The following is a 16358-nucleotide window of genomic DNA, read 5'->3' as shown; positions in this document are numbered from 1 at the left end:
CACCTGCTGCCGGTCCCGCAAATAATCTCTCACCATTGCATGTTATGCGGATTTTCCACAGTGTGTGCACCTATCCCTCTCCCCATGTCTCACTCCAGTTTTTACCACATGTAAACAGATGTGGCGAAAGACACATTTTGCAAGTGATCTCCAAGAAGGTTTAAGTGCCATCATTTGAATGGAATAGGAACATTTAAACTAAGCAAAAGAGGGAGATACCTTGAGCACCCCACTGGAATATGCTCAAAGCAATAGGGACCAGTGAAAGGTAACTCAGCACTGCATACCCAACACCACAAGGCAGGTACTCACCCAAATTAAGAGCTGAACTAACACTACATTTCCTTTCCTACATGCCAAGTGAAGGGCTGTGCGCCCATCCCCATCTCCGCAGGTCTCATTCACTTCTTCCCGGGTTCCATGGGCCAGGAGCAGGATGACAGTCCTCAAGTCCTCATCAGCTGTAGCTTGTAGCAGATGCTGGCCTAAAGAAAGTTCCAGGCACTGCAGCGGGGCAAGGAAGAGCTTCTGTTCATATTTAGCACGTATCCAGCGCTCTTTTTCTTCCCTAGAGAAGCAAAAAGAAACATGCCATTCAAAAACTGGTTCCATTGCCTTTGTGTGATATATAGTCACCTTTGGAGACAAACAATCCAAAACCACACTGCCATACAGAGAGGCTAATTAGCAAGAAAACATTTTCTTCTTGAAAATGTCAGCAAAAAAGCTTCTCTCAGAAACGTTTCTTTTATGCCGGATAAGTGCGACAAAGTTTATGACATCTACACATTTCTCCCCTGGCTGTACCTGGCCAGAGAGCTACACTACCTATTGAGTTCATGTACCAGCCTTTCACCTCCAGAAACAGAGGCTCAAGCATGCCTTGGGTCACAAGTGGAACAAGTTTGGTGCCATGCAGTTTGGCATAGGGCAGCAAAACCGGCCATCTCTACTCAAGAGAGACCCAAGACTGGAGCAGCCAAGCGGAGCTCCTGGTCAGGACTGAGATGTGCTGGCAAAGCTACACAGGGGAAGTGTGCACAGAATTTGCCTGCATTGGGCCTAGACGTAGCCATTGGCAGCACTAAATTCCCCAAAGTTCACTTCCATGAAAAAACGGACTCCTGCTTGCATCTAAAGAAAGAAAAGGGAAATGACTGAAAGATACTGACTTGCTTTTTCAGGCTGTCAGATTCGGCCACTGAACAATAACATCCCAATTTGTTTCAGAACGGGACAGAGGTTCAGGAGGTTTTTGTTTTTTAAGGAAAATCTCAGGACTTCGAAGCATCATTTCCTCTCACTGTACCAAGTAAGCACCAAAAGCTTCCTAGATACAGTTGAATTGTAGGATAATGCCACATTTTACAAGTAACTCCAATTTCTATTAAAATCTTTTCAACACACACTGATGTGCTTTGGGGGAATCTGGTCACAGGCAAATTCCCATTTATAGGGGCCCTTTGCCTAATACTTCAGGTATCTGTATGGTAATCAGTCTGTCCTGTGAAAACCACATACAGCACATAGCAGGAAAGCTACTTACTGGTGACATTTTTTCCCTCTCAAGTACAGAAAGAAAAGCTCTGTTTACACCTTTCAGCAGTGTTTACACTACTCCCAGTAATCTAGTGTCAGGTTAGCCCTAATCTGTTTTTAAATACTTATGTAAACAGATAGTTCCAACAGCAAATCTGGATTAGTTTTGCATCACTTCCTGGTACATGTGGAGTGACCTTACATTGACCCCTCTGGATGCTTTCATGCAAAGCTTTCCAAAGCATGCACTTTTCTACACAAATGACAATTCAACCTATAACTATGCAATATATAGTCATTTTTCCCCATAAAGAAAAAGTTTTTCAATGTATTCCAAAAATTATGGCTTGGACAATCCTTCAAATGGCCACCACACTCTGAATAATATTGAAACCATCTTGTGTGCTGAAAAATATCCTGTGATGCTGCTGCTTAAAAGTACATTCTATTTTAAAATATTCAATATGAGAAAAAAAAACTTTTGAATAATGTTAAAATTGTGACACAAACATACATTGACAGGGAAGGTTAATACTCCACTTATCTAGTGCTGTTGTGTACAAATAAAATCAAACCCAACAAGTACCAGTGCTGTGAGAAGGATGGAATAGCATAGCTCCAGCTGCCTAAAATGTTATGCATATTGTGGAGTTGTGTCATTTTGGTATTCCATGCACTCTTAAAAAATAACCACAGTTGGTTGTAAAACTATTATTTATCCAGGTCTTGTACATCTCCAAGTCAATGGAGTAAACAGATACAGTACTTGGAAAGCCTCATTTAAAATGTTTTAATATTTGTTAAAAATAAAAGTATGTATAATATACCAAGTATTTTATAAATATATAATTTACTCTTACAAAATGGGCAGGACTCCCAGATTAAGTGCATTTCACAGCATTATTTTAGGACCACTGCCTAGGTCAGGGGACAGTCAATTTATCTCTCTTAAAATCATACATCCAATTTTTTTCAAAAGCTGCTTTTACCCAACTGCTCCACAACAAAACATTTAAATCTTAAATTTAAGGACTGAAAGGGCACTGGGGACCGACAGCAACAGCAACCAGTAGTTGTTTCTGCAACAGGTTTTCCCAGTTCCAATCCCAGCTGTGGCATCAGTTGTGGGAACCATGACTTGAACAGAAATTGCTCTCCGTTCAGAGAAAGAAGCTGTTTTGAACAAACCTTCTATTCTACTCACAATCCAACTATGAGAAAAAGGATTTTTGTTTTGTTTTTATTAAAGATGAGCGTAACTTCAGTACGAGCCAGGAGAGCGGATACCTCAGTGTGCACAGACGTAGCAACTAAACGTGCCAGGATCAGCTGGAAGTTTTCAGAGCCGTAGGTTGCCAAAGTTTTACAAAATTCATGAGAATGGATGTTATGTTTACACTATTTTTTAACAGTTTGTCTATTTTTCCTCCACAGCATTTACATACGCTCAGAAAGCAGTTTTTACAGAGGAACATTAACTCTTCTAAAAATGTGTATCTTATGCAAAGGGGAAAAAAAGCTGCTTGAGAGTGATGCAAAGGCTTATCAGACAAAGAGAAGCTGTCATTTTTGGATGGCCTGGGGGAATCAGGAATCAGCCATTAAGCTCCAAACTGGGACCACATTATCACCCTGTTTCAAAAAGAGTAAGGAGGACAGACCACAAACTTGTTAGGTTATTATGGGTAATCCATTAATAGGGTCTGTCTATGGGGATGGGAACAGGCCACCCACCCTTGCTGTCCTGTTGGCTTAGGGGGGGGGAGGCAAAGTGCAGGACACAACCGGTCCCCCTCAAAGATTTCTACTGCTACATAACCTGGTGAAACAAACCCCTGTCTCGCTCTCTGACTCTTACTGTGTGCTGTGAGCAGAGTTCTGTACAACCATAGTAAATCTGTTGCAGGGCTGGGCAAAGGCTAGAGTTACTGGTAATCCAAGATATTCAGGAAATGGGAGAGTCTACTTGCAAGACCAGGGTTCTGCATTCTATATTAGACTCTGCCACTGTGTCATCTCATTGGCTTGCTCTGTGACCTTGAGCAGGTTACTTAATTTTACTTTACTTCAATCTCTTCAATGTGTAACATGGGCATAATACTCACCTACCTCCTATGGGTACTGAGTCTCTTAATTAATTAGGGCCAGATTCTGCCACCCTTGCTCACATTGAGTAAAGCCTTGATCTATAAGTAGTCCCGCTGAAATTAGTGGGACTATTTGTGAAATAAGATACAATTCAGGGTGGGTAAGTGTGGCAGAATCTTTTCCTTACAGTCTGTAAAGCACCTTGAGATCCTCAAATGGAAGATACTTCAATGTCAATAATTGTTTCTAGTTTGCAAGACTATTTAAAAACAATTCTAGACACAGTAGTTATTGGGGAATATACTGGATAGCAAGTGTCAGTCTGTTATATATCTAGACAGACAATAGCCATTTAAGTACATTCCTGATTAATCACACAGAAACTTTCATCTGAATACCACATGACCTGCCTGGCTAAAGATTCCCAAAATTCCACTTGAGGGTTCTAGCGGAAAGCCATGGGAAGAGCAATCAGCGCAAACACAAATAAAAAGGCTTTAAATGTTTAGCACACCCTGGGACAGCTCATTTCTGACCTCTGATGGCAAGTGAGGTTCCAAACACAACCAATGTGCAAAATGAGGCACAAGTGAGACATTCCATTTGGGTATTCCTATAGCAAATCCTATAGCCTACCTTTGATTGGCTGACCATAGTCTGGAGCTGGCAGTGTGTTCCCCAAACTCCCCTGGGTCGGTACGTTAAAACTTCAGAATTACACCTCTACTCCGATATAACACGAATTCTGATATAACGCGGTAAAGCAGCGCTCCGGGGTGGGGGGTGGGGGCGGGGCTGCGCACTTCAGCGGATCAAAGCACGTTCAATATAACGCCGTTTCACCTATAACGCAGTAAGATTTTTTGGCTCCCGATGACAGCGTTATATCGGGGTAGAGGTGTATTACTCTTTGGAGTGAAAATCCAGAAAGGCTCACAGACATCCTCTCCTGCTGTATTTCCCCTAATACAGGCTCGCTCTCCTTTGGTGTGAGTGATTTAATTTAAAATGGAAAGTTCTCACGATTTTCCTGGAAGACTGTTTTGGCTCCACTGTACCTGCTCACCCTAGGAATTATGACACGAAGACATAAATACTGTAACTGTTTCTCTGATGTCACAATTTCATTTCTGGGATCCACAGCTTGTCCTGGTTGAGCTTTCATTTTCCCAAAGGAAGGCCAGTCCAAGAGCAGAGTTGTCAGCAGTAGATCACTTAACCTCATTCCAATCCCCTGGAGGACCACTGTTCACATCCCCCGTTAGCTAATGAGCTAAAAAATGAATGATTGGAACGGTCAGCAATAAGCAGAAAGAGGAAGCATAGTACTTCACTTCAGCCTGTGCTGACATACCTTTAAATAAATCAACTGCATAAGAGTGAGAGGAAATGAGAGAAAGAGCAACTCATCAGGAGAAAGACACTGAACCAATCCCTAAAAATAAACGTGCAACTAAACATCTGCTAGTAAATATTTTTCTTCTTTTCACGTGTAACCCTGTTAACCCCTTTTCTGGGTAACCGCGCCTGTGCTAGAGACCCCAGATGTAGCCCTAGCATGCCACATCCTAATCTTAAACAAAATTAGCTTGCTTGTTTACTGTGACTTCCAAAATTCATTAACATACTTTTCTCTGGATCAGAGAGCAGGCCAAGGCCAGCTCCTCGGAGATGTTACAACATGATGTGTCTGGATCTTCTCTAGCTTGCCTGACCCAGGAGAATGCATGTGCTGCCTCTCCCAGTATGCAGAAGGACACAGCCGTTCTTCAATGACCTTCAAAATATAGCCTACTTGCACTGTACTTTTTAAAAAAAACACATGTGCACAGGGTGGATTAATAACACCGGTCTACAATTTTTGAGAAGTCGTCTGCTTCAGAGATAAAATGTTCTATTTATTATGTATTTTGATGTGCTGAATTCAAATATGACAATTAAAACAACTGATTGGCTACTGTTTCTAAGATATTTAAGTTTTTATATTTTATGTCTTTGTATATTGTGTAGATAGTAGAGTTTTAATCATAAATTGTAAACCTAGGTCTTTTCATGTGTTTATGGTTGCTTTACATGATAATATTTCACCTGTCCTGTTTATGTAACACTTTAAAAATCAGCAAAAGGGTTATATAAATACAATTTATTATGATTATAATCATCTACAAACTAATGGATAAACAAATAACACTAACAACAAGCAGAAGTACAGTAAATTAGATAAGGTGGTGCTTGCACCTTTTACCTTTATTCAGGTGAACACCAATCCATTTGAACCTTGTTTATTGATATAAACTCAAAGCCTTGTTGTCTATATCAAGGTCTGATACAACTGAATAATCATTATCATGTTGTTCCTCTGTGTCAAGGAAGTGATGATCCAATAAGTCTTGACCAAAAAGCACCATCAATTTCCTAACTTTAGTATGTCTCCATCATCACAGAACTCTAATCCACTTTAGTGTGAATAATGAAAACTGGGCCATGTTTCTGATACTATATATGAGCCAAAGTTTATGAGAAATCGAACAAAACTCAACCCTCGGTTTATTCTGATCTAATTAGGTGCTTGCTTCTCAAGATAATGTCCAATTATATAAATTACTCTGCTAGCCACATCAGATCACTATTATGGAAACATAAATACCGGGGATTGTAAAGGAGGGGGACAGAGTAGGTAGGATGAGAGGGCAGAAACAGCAAAATTGTTTAAGACACAATTATTTTGCTTCATGAACTTGCCTGTGTTGTGTGCTTGCATGCTGGAGCATACAATACTCATTTAAGAGTCCAGACTCACTTCTACTGCACCTTTTGGCTCTCTTTTTTCTATCAGGAATGCAAGTTTATATACCTGACACAGATCCAGGTAAAAGCTTAATATTGCTGGCACCATTCCTACTCGCCCTCCATACATTCACTTCTATGTCCAACCTCCTTTCCCCTCCTCAAATGCACTAAGTAGAGAAACCAGAAAGCAAGATAAGGAAATAACATGCACTTTGGAAGCAGAAATAGTGTTAGTATGGGAATTTACAATTCATTGTTTAGTCAATACAGTATATGAGAGAAAAGCCTGGAGAACTTGCCCTGAGAATTCACCAGCCCAGGCATAAAATCTACGAGCTCCATCTTATTAAACTGATAAGAAAAAAAATTATATTCTAGTCACCCTTTATCTAAAATTATTCACCCCAAGTAAGTAGGTGAATGGAATGTTGCAAGGTTGTATTAGAAATGCTACAAAAAGTGGGAGGTGGTTTATTGCATCAGGAAATCACTATCATGCCTATTTCATGTACCAGCCAAAATACAGTGTTTTAAAATGTATTTTTATCTCCCAACCGATATCCCCCAACCTTACAAAAATACGTAAACAATACACCTCCACTGTCATAGATAATGCTTTATCTGAAACAGTCTCAGCTCTCACTATATTTTATATATTTGATAACTCAAACCTTAGCACACTGTGTCTGTCACATGTATTTTACCATTTATGGCTGCATATTTAAGGCAACAAGTTTACTAATGTTTAACAATGTTTAACCTGGCTATCTCAGCATGAGTTGTTCAGCCTTGCCAGCCTGTGAGAGGTTGACAAGGATAATGCGTTGGTTCCAAGAAAGTGAGGTAAACTCCCAACCCTTCAACACCCCCTAAAACTGGCTTCACCTGCATCTCCCGTAGTATCCCAGGATGTGTCATTAACTTAGTGATTCAGTATGTAGGGAACATGTCTCATACAAGCAAAGCTGCAACCTCATCATAAACTATCTTGGCATTAGATCATGCTGCAGATTTTCTTTAAAGAAAGCTATTCAAGACAATATGTTTCAGTATTCGATAAATTATCACCTGGTTTTATTGGAATTTGCAATGCAGTGTTTTGGTAGGGAAAAGCAATGGAACAAAGACATTTGGTTGGAAGGGTGAGGAAGGAGGCATTTACAATTTTTAAAAACTGTGGACTGGAAAGGGGGGGGGGGGAAGAGAGGGTCAGAAGAATGGGCTAGCAGCAAGGAATTTCCAAAGTGTCTTCCTGCCTCTAGCAAAGCAGGAACTGGGAGGAGAGGCATGGAAGAGGAGCTCGGAACAAAATGCTGAGAAAACAGAGGGGGCTTCCTCTCTCTGCAGGAGAAGACCCCACTCTATTGCAAAGTAAGTGCTTAGCAGTTGACTGCTTCCTCACATGCATGCCTTCTCTCCTAGGCTGCGTTGCTAAGGGGGAAGGAGCACAGGCCTGCTAGGGATGTAGGCCCCTGGCCAACAAGGGGGCCGCAGACAGCAAACAAAGACCGATGGATATTTATTCCTTAATTACCAAAAGCCTTTAAGAAACTGGCCACTGTAAATCCCACATGCCGAGAAAGGGAAGCAAAGGACAAGGATTTATGTGCACTAGGCCACAGAGGAAATAAATATTCCTGTGGCTCTTGATCAATATTATGAGTGTTTTGCCAAGCCGCAGGGTGTTTTATGAACTTTAAGGACAGAGAAGGATAATTAAATAAATAAAATCAACCTATTAAGCTTATTACTTCTTACAAGTTACAGTTAGATACATCAGGCAGATGAAATAGGGCCATGCAGAAAAGCTGTGGAGAGGACAACATCCAAATGTATTGCGGCAATAAGCAGACAAGCAGGGCCTACAATACTTGGCCAGTGAGTTCAGGGCCAGTCAATGCAGGGAATCTTGCTGAGAAATGCTTTTATTCTCTGTTGTAGGCAGAGAAGCTATCAGGATGAGGATGGTGTTCAATCTATTTCCAGTTTACTAGAAAGGAGAGGTGTAAAATTCATAATGCAGTGTTACAGAACTACTCCACATTCAAGTTTATTCTCATTTCATAATGAATATGAATACAGGCCCAATTTCTCATTAATAGCAGGCCTGTTTTTCACATAGAAATGCTCCCTCCTCCTCCCCACAACTTATTTTATTTTATTTTAAACAAAGGGGGCTTCACACCAAAAGGATGCAAAAGACACATTTTCTGATGTTTTGGAAGTTTCACCTGATATTTAACAAAACAAAAGATCATTCATGAGAGATTCAGTAGCCCACAAATCAAAAAGTTTTTCTATCAGTAACTCCACAACTGTACTTCGTACTTCAGTCATACCATTACAAACTGATGTTACAAATTTCAGGAGCTCCTAATAGCAACGATTTCTTATACAAGCATTCTGACTTGAATCATTCTATCAGTTTAATCACTTATTGAAAGCTAATCATCCTTTTGATTTTCTGAAGACACCAGCCCTGCATATCTACTTCGTTTCTGACACTCCACCACCAAATAGCTGCATTTCATGTGTTTTCAAGCTCTGTTTTTCAGTGCTGCCATGAAATAACCTGAGCTTCCCTCAGGTGCTAGACAACTGCTGGAGTTACTACTGTATAACATTAATTACCAGCCTGGCCAGGACATCAAGGCTTACTGACATGAAGTGAACTGGATAAATATACTGTAATTGTGGACTCTGCTACACTATATAAATCAGCAGTAAATTTAGTGTTTTCATTGCAGTACACACCACTAAACCTAATAATTTTTAAGGCACATTTGATAAAATATATCACAGCTGAGGATTACTCTGAATGTGATTAAATAAAAGTCACACAACATAGTATAGGGAACACTGCAGATACTAAGGAAAGCTTTCTTAAGTTATCAAAGACATGACAAGGTTGTAAGTGTGACAACTATAAACCCTATAAATATGTTATTAAGTCTTTTCCTGTTTCAAATCTAACCATATTTTCTGTCAGACATGCACTTCATAAACCATGATGCCTTCCAGAGCTTGTATCTTCTCATCGAAGCCAAAACAATTAGTAATTTTTATACAGTACCTGTACTACCAACAGCTGTAAAGAAAGGAAAAATGATATAGCGAATTGTAACACTTTTCAATGCACAGCTTGGAAAAATCTGTAATAAAATTAAATTAAACACTAGGGGGGGGGGGAAGAGAAGGGTGGCTTGTGGGCCATGGAATCATTCAAATCCAGACCACAACAGAAGTGAACAAAAGTTATCTTCCAATAGCTGTTTGAAGGTGCACAGAAATTGAAAAGAGTTGGTGCCATCAGAACAGTTTCTAGCAGACAGATGTCCCCACCCACAACACATTCCTGAGCGCCCCCTCCCTTCCATATTTGTTTTTCTTGCAGGCAGTGTCATCACTAGGAGGCGATGGATGTATTCAAGGGACACAGAGTACATTATTTCGTCTCTCACAGAGATGACCCCCCGCTAAGAAGAGGGCTGAGGCACGCTGTCAGAGCAGCATGGGGAAATTTACATTGAAACTATGTATCAGCCCCTATTAGATAGAGCCTGGCCAATCTGGCAACTTTTAAGCATACTAAAAATTAATTAAGAAGAAGAAAGTCACCAAAGTTATTTTACAGCGGATACACAAACAAATTATAAACCCTGGAGTACATTCTTGGTGATTCCTTAGACCTTAGTCCATCCTGTGCTTTGCTGCACATTGGGCTACCCATATTTGCCACCCTTGCCTGTTAACTGCCCTTCTCTCCACATCTTCCCATTTCATGTTGAGGTTCTTGATGTTGTTCAGAACGGTTCGTTTCCATGTTATTCACAGTCTTCCCCTCTTTCTTCTTGTGTTTTCTGGCTTCCTTTCAAGGGTGGTATTTGGTAAGCGTTCTTTTTCCATTCTCAACACATATTCCAGCCCCTGATTTTTTAGATTTGAGAGTAATTTTTCTGACTTCCTCATTCGTCTTCCTATCTCTATATGTTATTCCCAATATTCTTCTCAGACATTTGTGATGAAATGCATCCAGCTTTTGTGTATCTTTCGTGTTAAGTTGCCATCAGGGCCATCCTTAGGCATATGCTGAGTGCGGGGAAAGGATCGCCCCCTGCACTCACCGGTGGCAGGAAGTGGAGCCACGCGGCCCCAACCCGCTCCGCTTCCCTTGCTCCGGCCCCAGCTATGTCACTCGAGTTCGGGAAAGGACCACCCTGGCTCTCACCGGCAGCGGGAAGCAGAGCACCGTGGCTGGGAGCTGGCGGAGTAGAGCGGGCGGGGAAGTGGAGCAGGCTGCTCCTGGCTCCTCGCTAATCCCCAGGACCACTCTGGGCCTATGGGGCCCCCAAAAGTGGCCCCCCACAGCTCCTGCCTCCCAGACCCAGGGGGGCTGCGTAGGGCACCCAAATGCCTAGGGACGGCCCTGGTTGCCATGTCTCACTACATGTTGTGATGGCGATAACAATTGCTTTGTACACATTCAGTTTTGTCTTGAAGGAGATTTTTTGAGTTGCCAGATGTTTCTGAGTCTTCCAAATGCAGCGTTTGCCTTCCTGATTCTTCTTCTTTCCTTGGAACTAGTACCATCTTGGCTGATGATACTTCTAAGGTTCGTAAAATTGTCCACCTTCTCCAGTTTCTCCTCTTCAATTTTGATTTCTGTCCCTGTAGTCCCCATTAACATGACTTTACATTTCTTTGCATCATTACTTCTTTTACTTGGTTTGTGCATTTTTGTAGTCGGCTGGCATCTTCACTGATAACAGCGATGTTGTCAGCAAATTCTAGATCAATTATCCTTGAATTGTTCCATTTTAGGCCATATGTTATCACTGTTGCATTGTTTTTATCCATAGTCAATGACTAGCATAAACAAAAAAGGAGACAGGATGCCTTACACCTTACACCTGTCTTGATGCTGAATGGCTACTCAATCCATTTTTATGCGGCATTTTGAGTTGGCATAGAATGCCTTCATCATGTTGATTGTTTTGTTGGAATTCCATATTGTTTCACAATTTTCCACATTGTTTCTCTGTTTACACTATAGAATGCCTTTTAAAAGACCACAAAATTGATGGCAAGACTGCCTTGGAATTCAGTAATATGCAAATAAAGAGAATATTAATTGCAATGGTATGCCCATTGCATTTCCTCATACATGTATAATCTGATTTATCTAGATATCTATTAAGTATGTAAATGATAAATTTCCATTGTGTGATTTCTTAAATGCAGACTGATTGGAAATTTCAGTTTACAATTTAATATATAACACTAAGTGTTGGAGCATTGCATTAATTTGCTGGTTGCTACGGGTATCTCTCCCCCATATGGAGACCACATTTCCGAAAAGTGAAAGCATTTTTTAAAGCTCCATTCAAGGGGTTGAAAATAATGCTTTCTCTTTTTTAAAAAAACAGCATACCAATTTCTATGTTTATGCTAATTAGTCACACTAAAGGTAAACCAAAAACTGGAGACTTGCTTTGAATGGACATTTCAATTCAAAATGAACATGACAACATTTTGTGCAAATGAAGGCAGTTTTTCATCATATTATTTATGAAAAAGTGACTATTTTAATATAAATTATACCAAAATCCATCAGGCTTCTGCTTTCACGTTCATATAATTGTAGAGTTTTTTGTACAATATTTAAGCAGTAGAAAAATGTGACACAAATATTTCAATGCATAAATTTCAATAAATCTGTGCCAGGTGAGAAGCAGACCGAGGTAGTCAAGTGAGGTTCTCAGAGACCCAGTGTAATGTGGCATATAACAGGGATGTACATCAGCAATGTACTTTACAGCAGTTCTTTCTGTGATGCGACTATCACACTGCATTAGGGATACCATAACAGTCGCTGATGTGATCTGCTTTGGAACATATCGCATCATAAACAGATGAAAGAAGAGAAATGGAGCTTTTCTTCTGCTCATAATATTATAAAGTGGATAAGTATCATAGCTATGAGTGCACCAATGCTTTACAAATAATGAAAGGGAATAATCCAGGCTCCACCCAAGAGCTAATACACGTTTGTGATTTACACATTAAAAAAAATGTCTCAAACAGGGACTTGTCTATAACCAAAACGGATTGCACAGGAGTAGTTGAGTTGCGTGGGAATGGAAAGGCCTGGGAAGACCTGAGATACAGAATCTGTATACAATTTTTCTTTGAAGACTAGAAAACAGAGGAGGATGTTCATATTGTGTATATGTGGGCGCTTACATAGAAAGTTTAAAATCACTAGACAATCCAAAACTCTTGCTAATGTTAATGTCTAAAACAACCTACATTTGGGCTACAAAAAAAGAAAATTACCCTGTTAACTATTAGAGAGGCAAGGGGGTGAGGTAATATCTTTTATTGGACCAACTTCTGTTGCTGAGAGACAAGTTTTCAAGCCACACAGAGCTCTTCTTCAGGTCTGGGAAAGGTACTCTGAGCCTCACAGCAAAATGCAAGGTGGAACAGATTGTTTAATATAAGTAGTTAGCACATATTATAAGGGACCATTCAAGGTAGAGTAGTCTGTTAACACCTCTGCAGTCATAGGACAAAAAGAGGGGGTTAGTGGGTTACAGATTGTTGTAATAAGCCATTAATCCAGTGTCTTTGTTCAGCCTGTGATTTGTAGTGTCTAGCAGAGTAATGAGTTTAAGCTCTCAGGCTCGTCCTTTGAAAGTGTTGTGCAGGTTTCCTTTGAGGACGAGGACTGTTAGGTCAGATATGGAGTGATCGCTTTGGGAAAAGTGTTCCCCCACAGGTGAGAGTGTGTTTTTGTCTTTTATCATTTTCCTGTGTGAGTTCCTTCAAGAGAGCAGTGATTGTCTGGTTTCACCCACATAGTTGTTATCAGGGCATTTAGTGCACTGGATAAGATATACCACACGTTGCATAACAGGTCACTCTATCTTGAATAGTCCCCTACAATATGTGCTAACTACTTATGCTAAGTATCCAGGGTAGCCTTGTTAGTCTGTATCCACAAAAACAAGGAGCCCGGTGGCACCTGACTCCTGGTACTTACGCTAAGCAATCTGTTCCACCTTGCCTTTTGCTGTGATTCTCGGAGCAGGTTTCCCAGACCTGAAGAAGAGCTCTGTGTGGCTCGAAAGCATGTCTCTCTCAGCAACAGAGGTTGGTCCAATAAAAGGTATTACCTCACCAACCTCGTCTCTCTAATATCCTGGGTCTGACACAGTTACAACTACATTGCATACTGTTCACCATGTTAGAACATTACAATTTAAAAACAAATATTTTACCAGTGAAACCATCACGGCAGATATATTTGTTATGCCTCCATAGAAAATAAAAACACTCTTTGGGAGGAAGAAAAAAAAAAAGATTATACTGGCTCATACATATGAAATTATAGCTAAACAAAAATCTTCAGTACTAAAACTCAGTACTTGAGCACAGATTATGAAAAAAACTTGCATTCAGAGCAACAAGCAAATGAGAAAATGTTTTGATATTGTCAATGTCAGAAGCAGAGAACAGGCACAATTTCAGCTGAAGTTTTAGTGCATGAAAACCAAAGAATACATCACAAAAAAATCCAAATTATAAATGGTAATCGAAGTTTTAATGCACAAAGTTCTCCTTGCTTTGCTGCAACTGACCTCTATAGTCTTTACCTCCCTTTCCAGTGACTCCATTTGAGACCCTTCAATCATCACTGCTTCCCTTTCCAATCCTTTACCACTATGAGCTTCTCTCGTCTCCTCTGTCAGACACTGTAATCTCTTCTCCCCTCCCCCCCCCCCAAATCTCTCTTTGTCCTGCTTACCATGAAACCTTTCATCTCTACTTCTTCAGCCACTCTGGGACTCTCTTATCTCCATCATAATTTAATCCAAGGTTCTGGAGCCAAAACTGATAGAAGTCTGGTGGTGTATTAACAATGTTTAAAATGTCACATCACTGACTGCCACATTTTGTGATCAAGCTCTATCTATTGGCGTGGTAGGTCAACTGAAGGAGTGCCTTCTTTTCATCAATACATTATATTCCCCCTATAATTTAAGAGCTAAATTAGAAGCTAATGGAGTACAGGTGCTCAGCACCTTTGAAAAATCAGGCCAGAAGTAACATTTAAAATTGGCGTTGGGAAAGTGCATCGTCCAACATTTTCTGAAAGTGTACAGCATCTCAAGTACTTCCTCTAGAAACAAAAATCAAACTAACAATAACTTGAACAGCAAAGGAATCTTAGACTCTTACCAACAAAGTAACCATTAATGAGTTGTTTAATTGCAATGAGGAAAACAGAAGGCCTTGTGTAAAATGCCTGTCTAGTTCTGGCTGCCCAATTCTCCTGTCTCATGCACTGTTTCGAAAAAGTGCCATGAAAATGGAATTCAGCTGAGTTCCAGTGAAGAACTTTCACAGTAAGTTAACAGTTGTTGACATGCTTGTAGGCACTGGAGGAAAAGGAAAGGAAGGAGTTTCATTCTGAATGAGTTACCTGGGATTTCAGTTGTGCGATTCCCATTTACTTTAAAGGGAATAATACAACTAAAAAACCTGCACAAGTCTTTGAGAATGCTCTCCTAGATGCCCCATAAGGAATCACCACAGTCCAACTGAGTTTTGAAGGTTCTCTGCTACTCTTCTAGTCTAACATCAATGAAAAATTGCCAGGAGCATGGCCCTTGGTGAACACCATCCTCAGCCCACTATGCAGCCTCACGCTGTGGTATTCTTTGGGCTGTCAGTGTGCTGCCAATGTAACCATGCTGCCAGGAAGAAGGCGAGGAGGGAGATGAGATTGTGATGTTGGGGGAAGAGGTGAGAAGAGAGGATAAAAAGATCTGCTTAGTTTTACAAAGTTAGAATAGTCCCTTGGCCAAAATGTTTGGGTGTCCAACTGGAGACACTTAAGAGGGACCTGGATTTTCAGTGGGTAGGTGCCCAGCACCTTCTGAAAGTCAGGTCTCTCTAAGGTGACTGAAGTTGGGCACACAAAATCATTAGTCATGCCTGGAAACTTTTAAGCTTTTATGGTTTAGTAGCAATAGGCTCAGAACCTGCATTTGTAAAATATGAAAAACGCGCATAAAATCTGACAGCTTGTAAGCAAAAGAAAATATGCACAGGTGATACACGCCAACTGTAAGGCCAAGAAGTTCCTATTATACAGAGACTCGATGGAAGTATCTACAAGGAATTTCAGATGTGCACCAAAATGGATTATTCTGTTCCAATTTCCAAAGCAATATTGGCTTAAAAGACTTTGCTGTTGTTGCCGTTTTCCTGCACAGTCTCTTCAGGTCACATTTGGAAATTATTTAAAAAAAGGTAAAATGTCTAATCTGTTACCAATTAGAAAAAACATGTGAATATTATTTTCTAATTTGCGACTCTTGAGTGTCTCTCTCAAAACCAGAGAGAAGTAATTGAAATAATTATGTCTGCTCCTGAATATTTCTATTATACTCTTGAAATAAGAGGGTGGGTATGTCTTCTTTTGCCTGATGTGCCCTAGGGCTGAATGTATCAATAAGTACATCAAAGCCCTGAACATGAACTGCCACAAAATTGTAATTTCTACAAAGTGCGTACATTGGTCCATGGCAGCTGCTGCCCAAGGGCTGCCAAACTGATTAGTTAGCTTCTAATGGGCTTTGTGCAAAACTTGGATGGGGGAGGGAAGTAGTAAGAAGGGAAGGAAAGTTTAACAGTAAACACTCAGCCTGCCATGCTATTCAAGAAGTCTACTAGCAAAATGACTAATTTTCAGAGGACTATTGATGTACACGCTATAACCCCATGATTTATAATAGCAGCAAAGAAGATTTTTTTTTAAACCCAGATGCAGTGCGACTTGAGTGACTAACTCCTGAAAATTGGTAATTTCCTGGTGGTTAGCAGTAAAGGGCCTACCAATGAGAAAGCAGAACATGCTAATAAATTTATAG

At 40.3% G+C, this 16358-nt stretch overlaps 1 protein-coding gene across 35 annotated transcripts in view; it reads right to left on the bottom strand.

The window, feature by feature from the left end:
* Nucleotides 1–16358, bottom strand: part of AGAP1 (ArfGAP with GTPase domain, ankyrin repeat and PH domain 1) — a 653489-nt gene that overhangs the window by 9738 nt on the left and 627393 nt on the right. For all 35 annotated transcript variants that reach the window (XR_010591412.1, XR_010591414.1, XR_006175449.2 and 32 more), the window contains one exon: nucleotides 313–568. Coding sequence is in view for 28 of the 35 variants with exons in the window: in XM_008172585.4 (XP_008170807.1) it covers nucleotides 313–568 (256 nt within the window). In the remaining 7 variants the exon portion in view is untranslated. The remainder of the gene's footprint in view (nucleotides 1–312; nucleotides 569–16358) is intronic.

This window comes from Chrysemys picta, chromosome 11 (assembly GCF_011386835.1).
Source record: "Chrysemys picta bellii isolate R12L10 chromosome 11, ASM1138683v2, whole genome shotgun sequence".
Taxonomy (NCBI): domain Eukaryota; kingdom Metazoa; phylum Chordata; order Testudines; family Emydidae; genus Chrysemys; species Chrysemys picta.
Note: the sequence above shows the minus strand (reverse complement) of the source record. Positions and strands in the feature narration are given on the sequence as shown.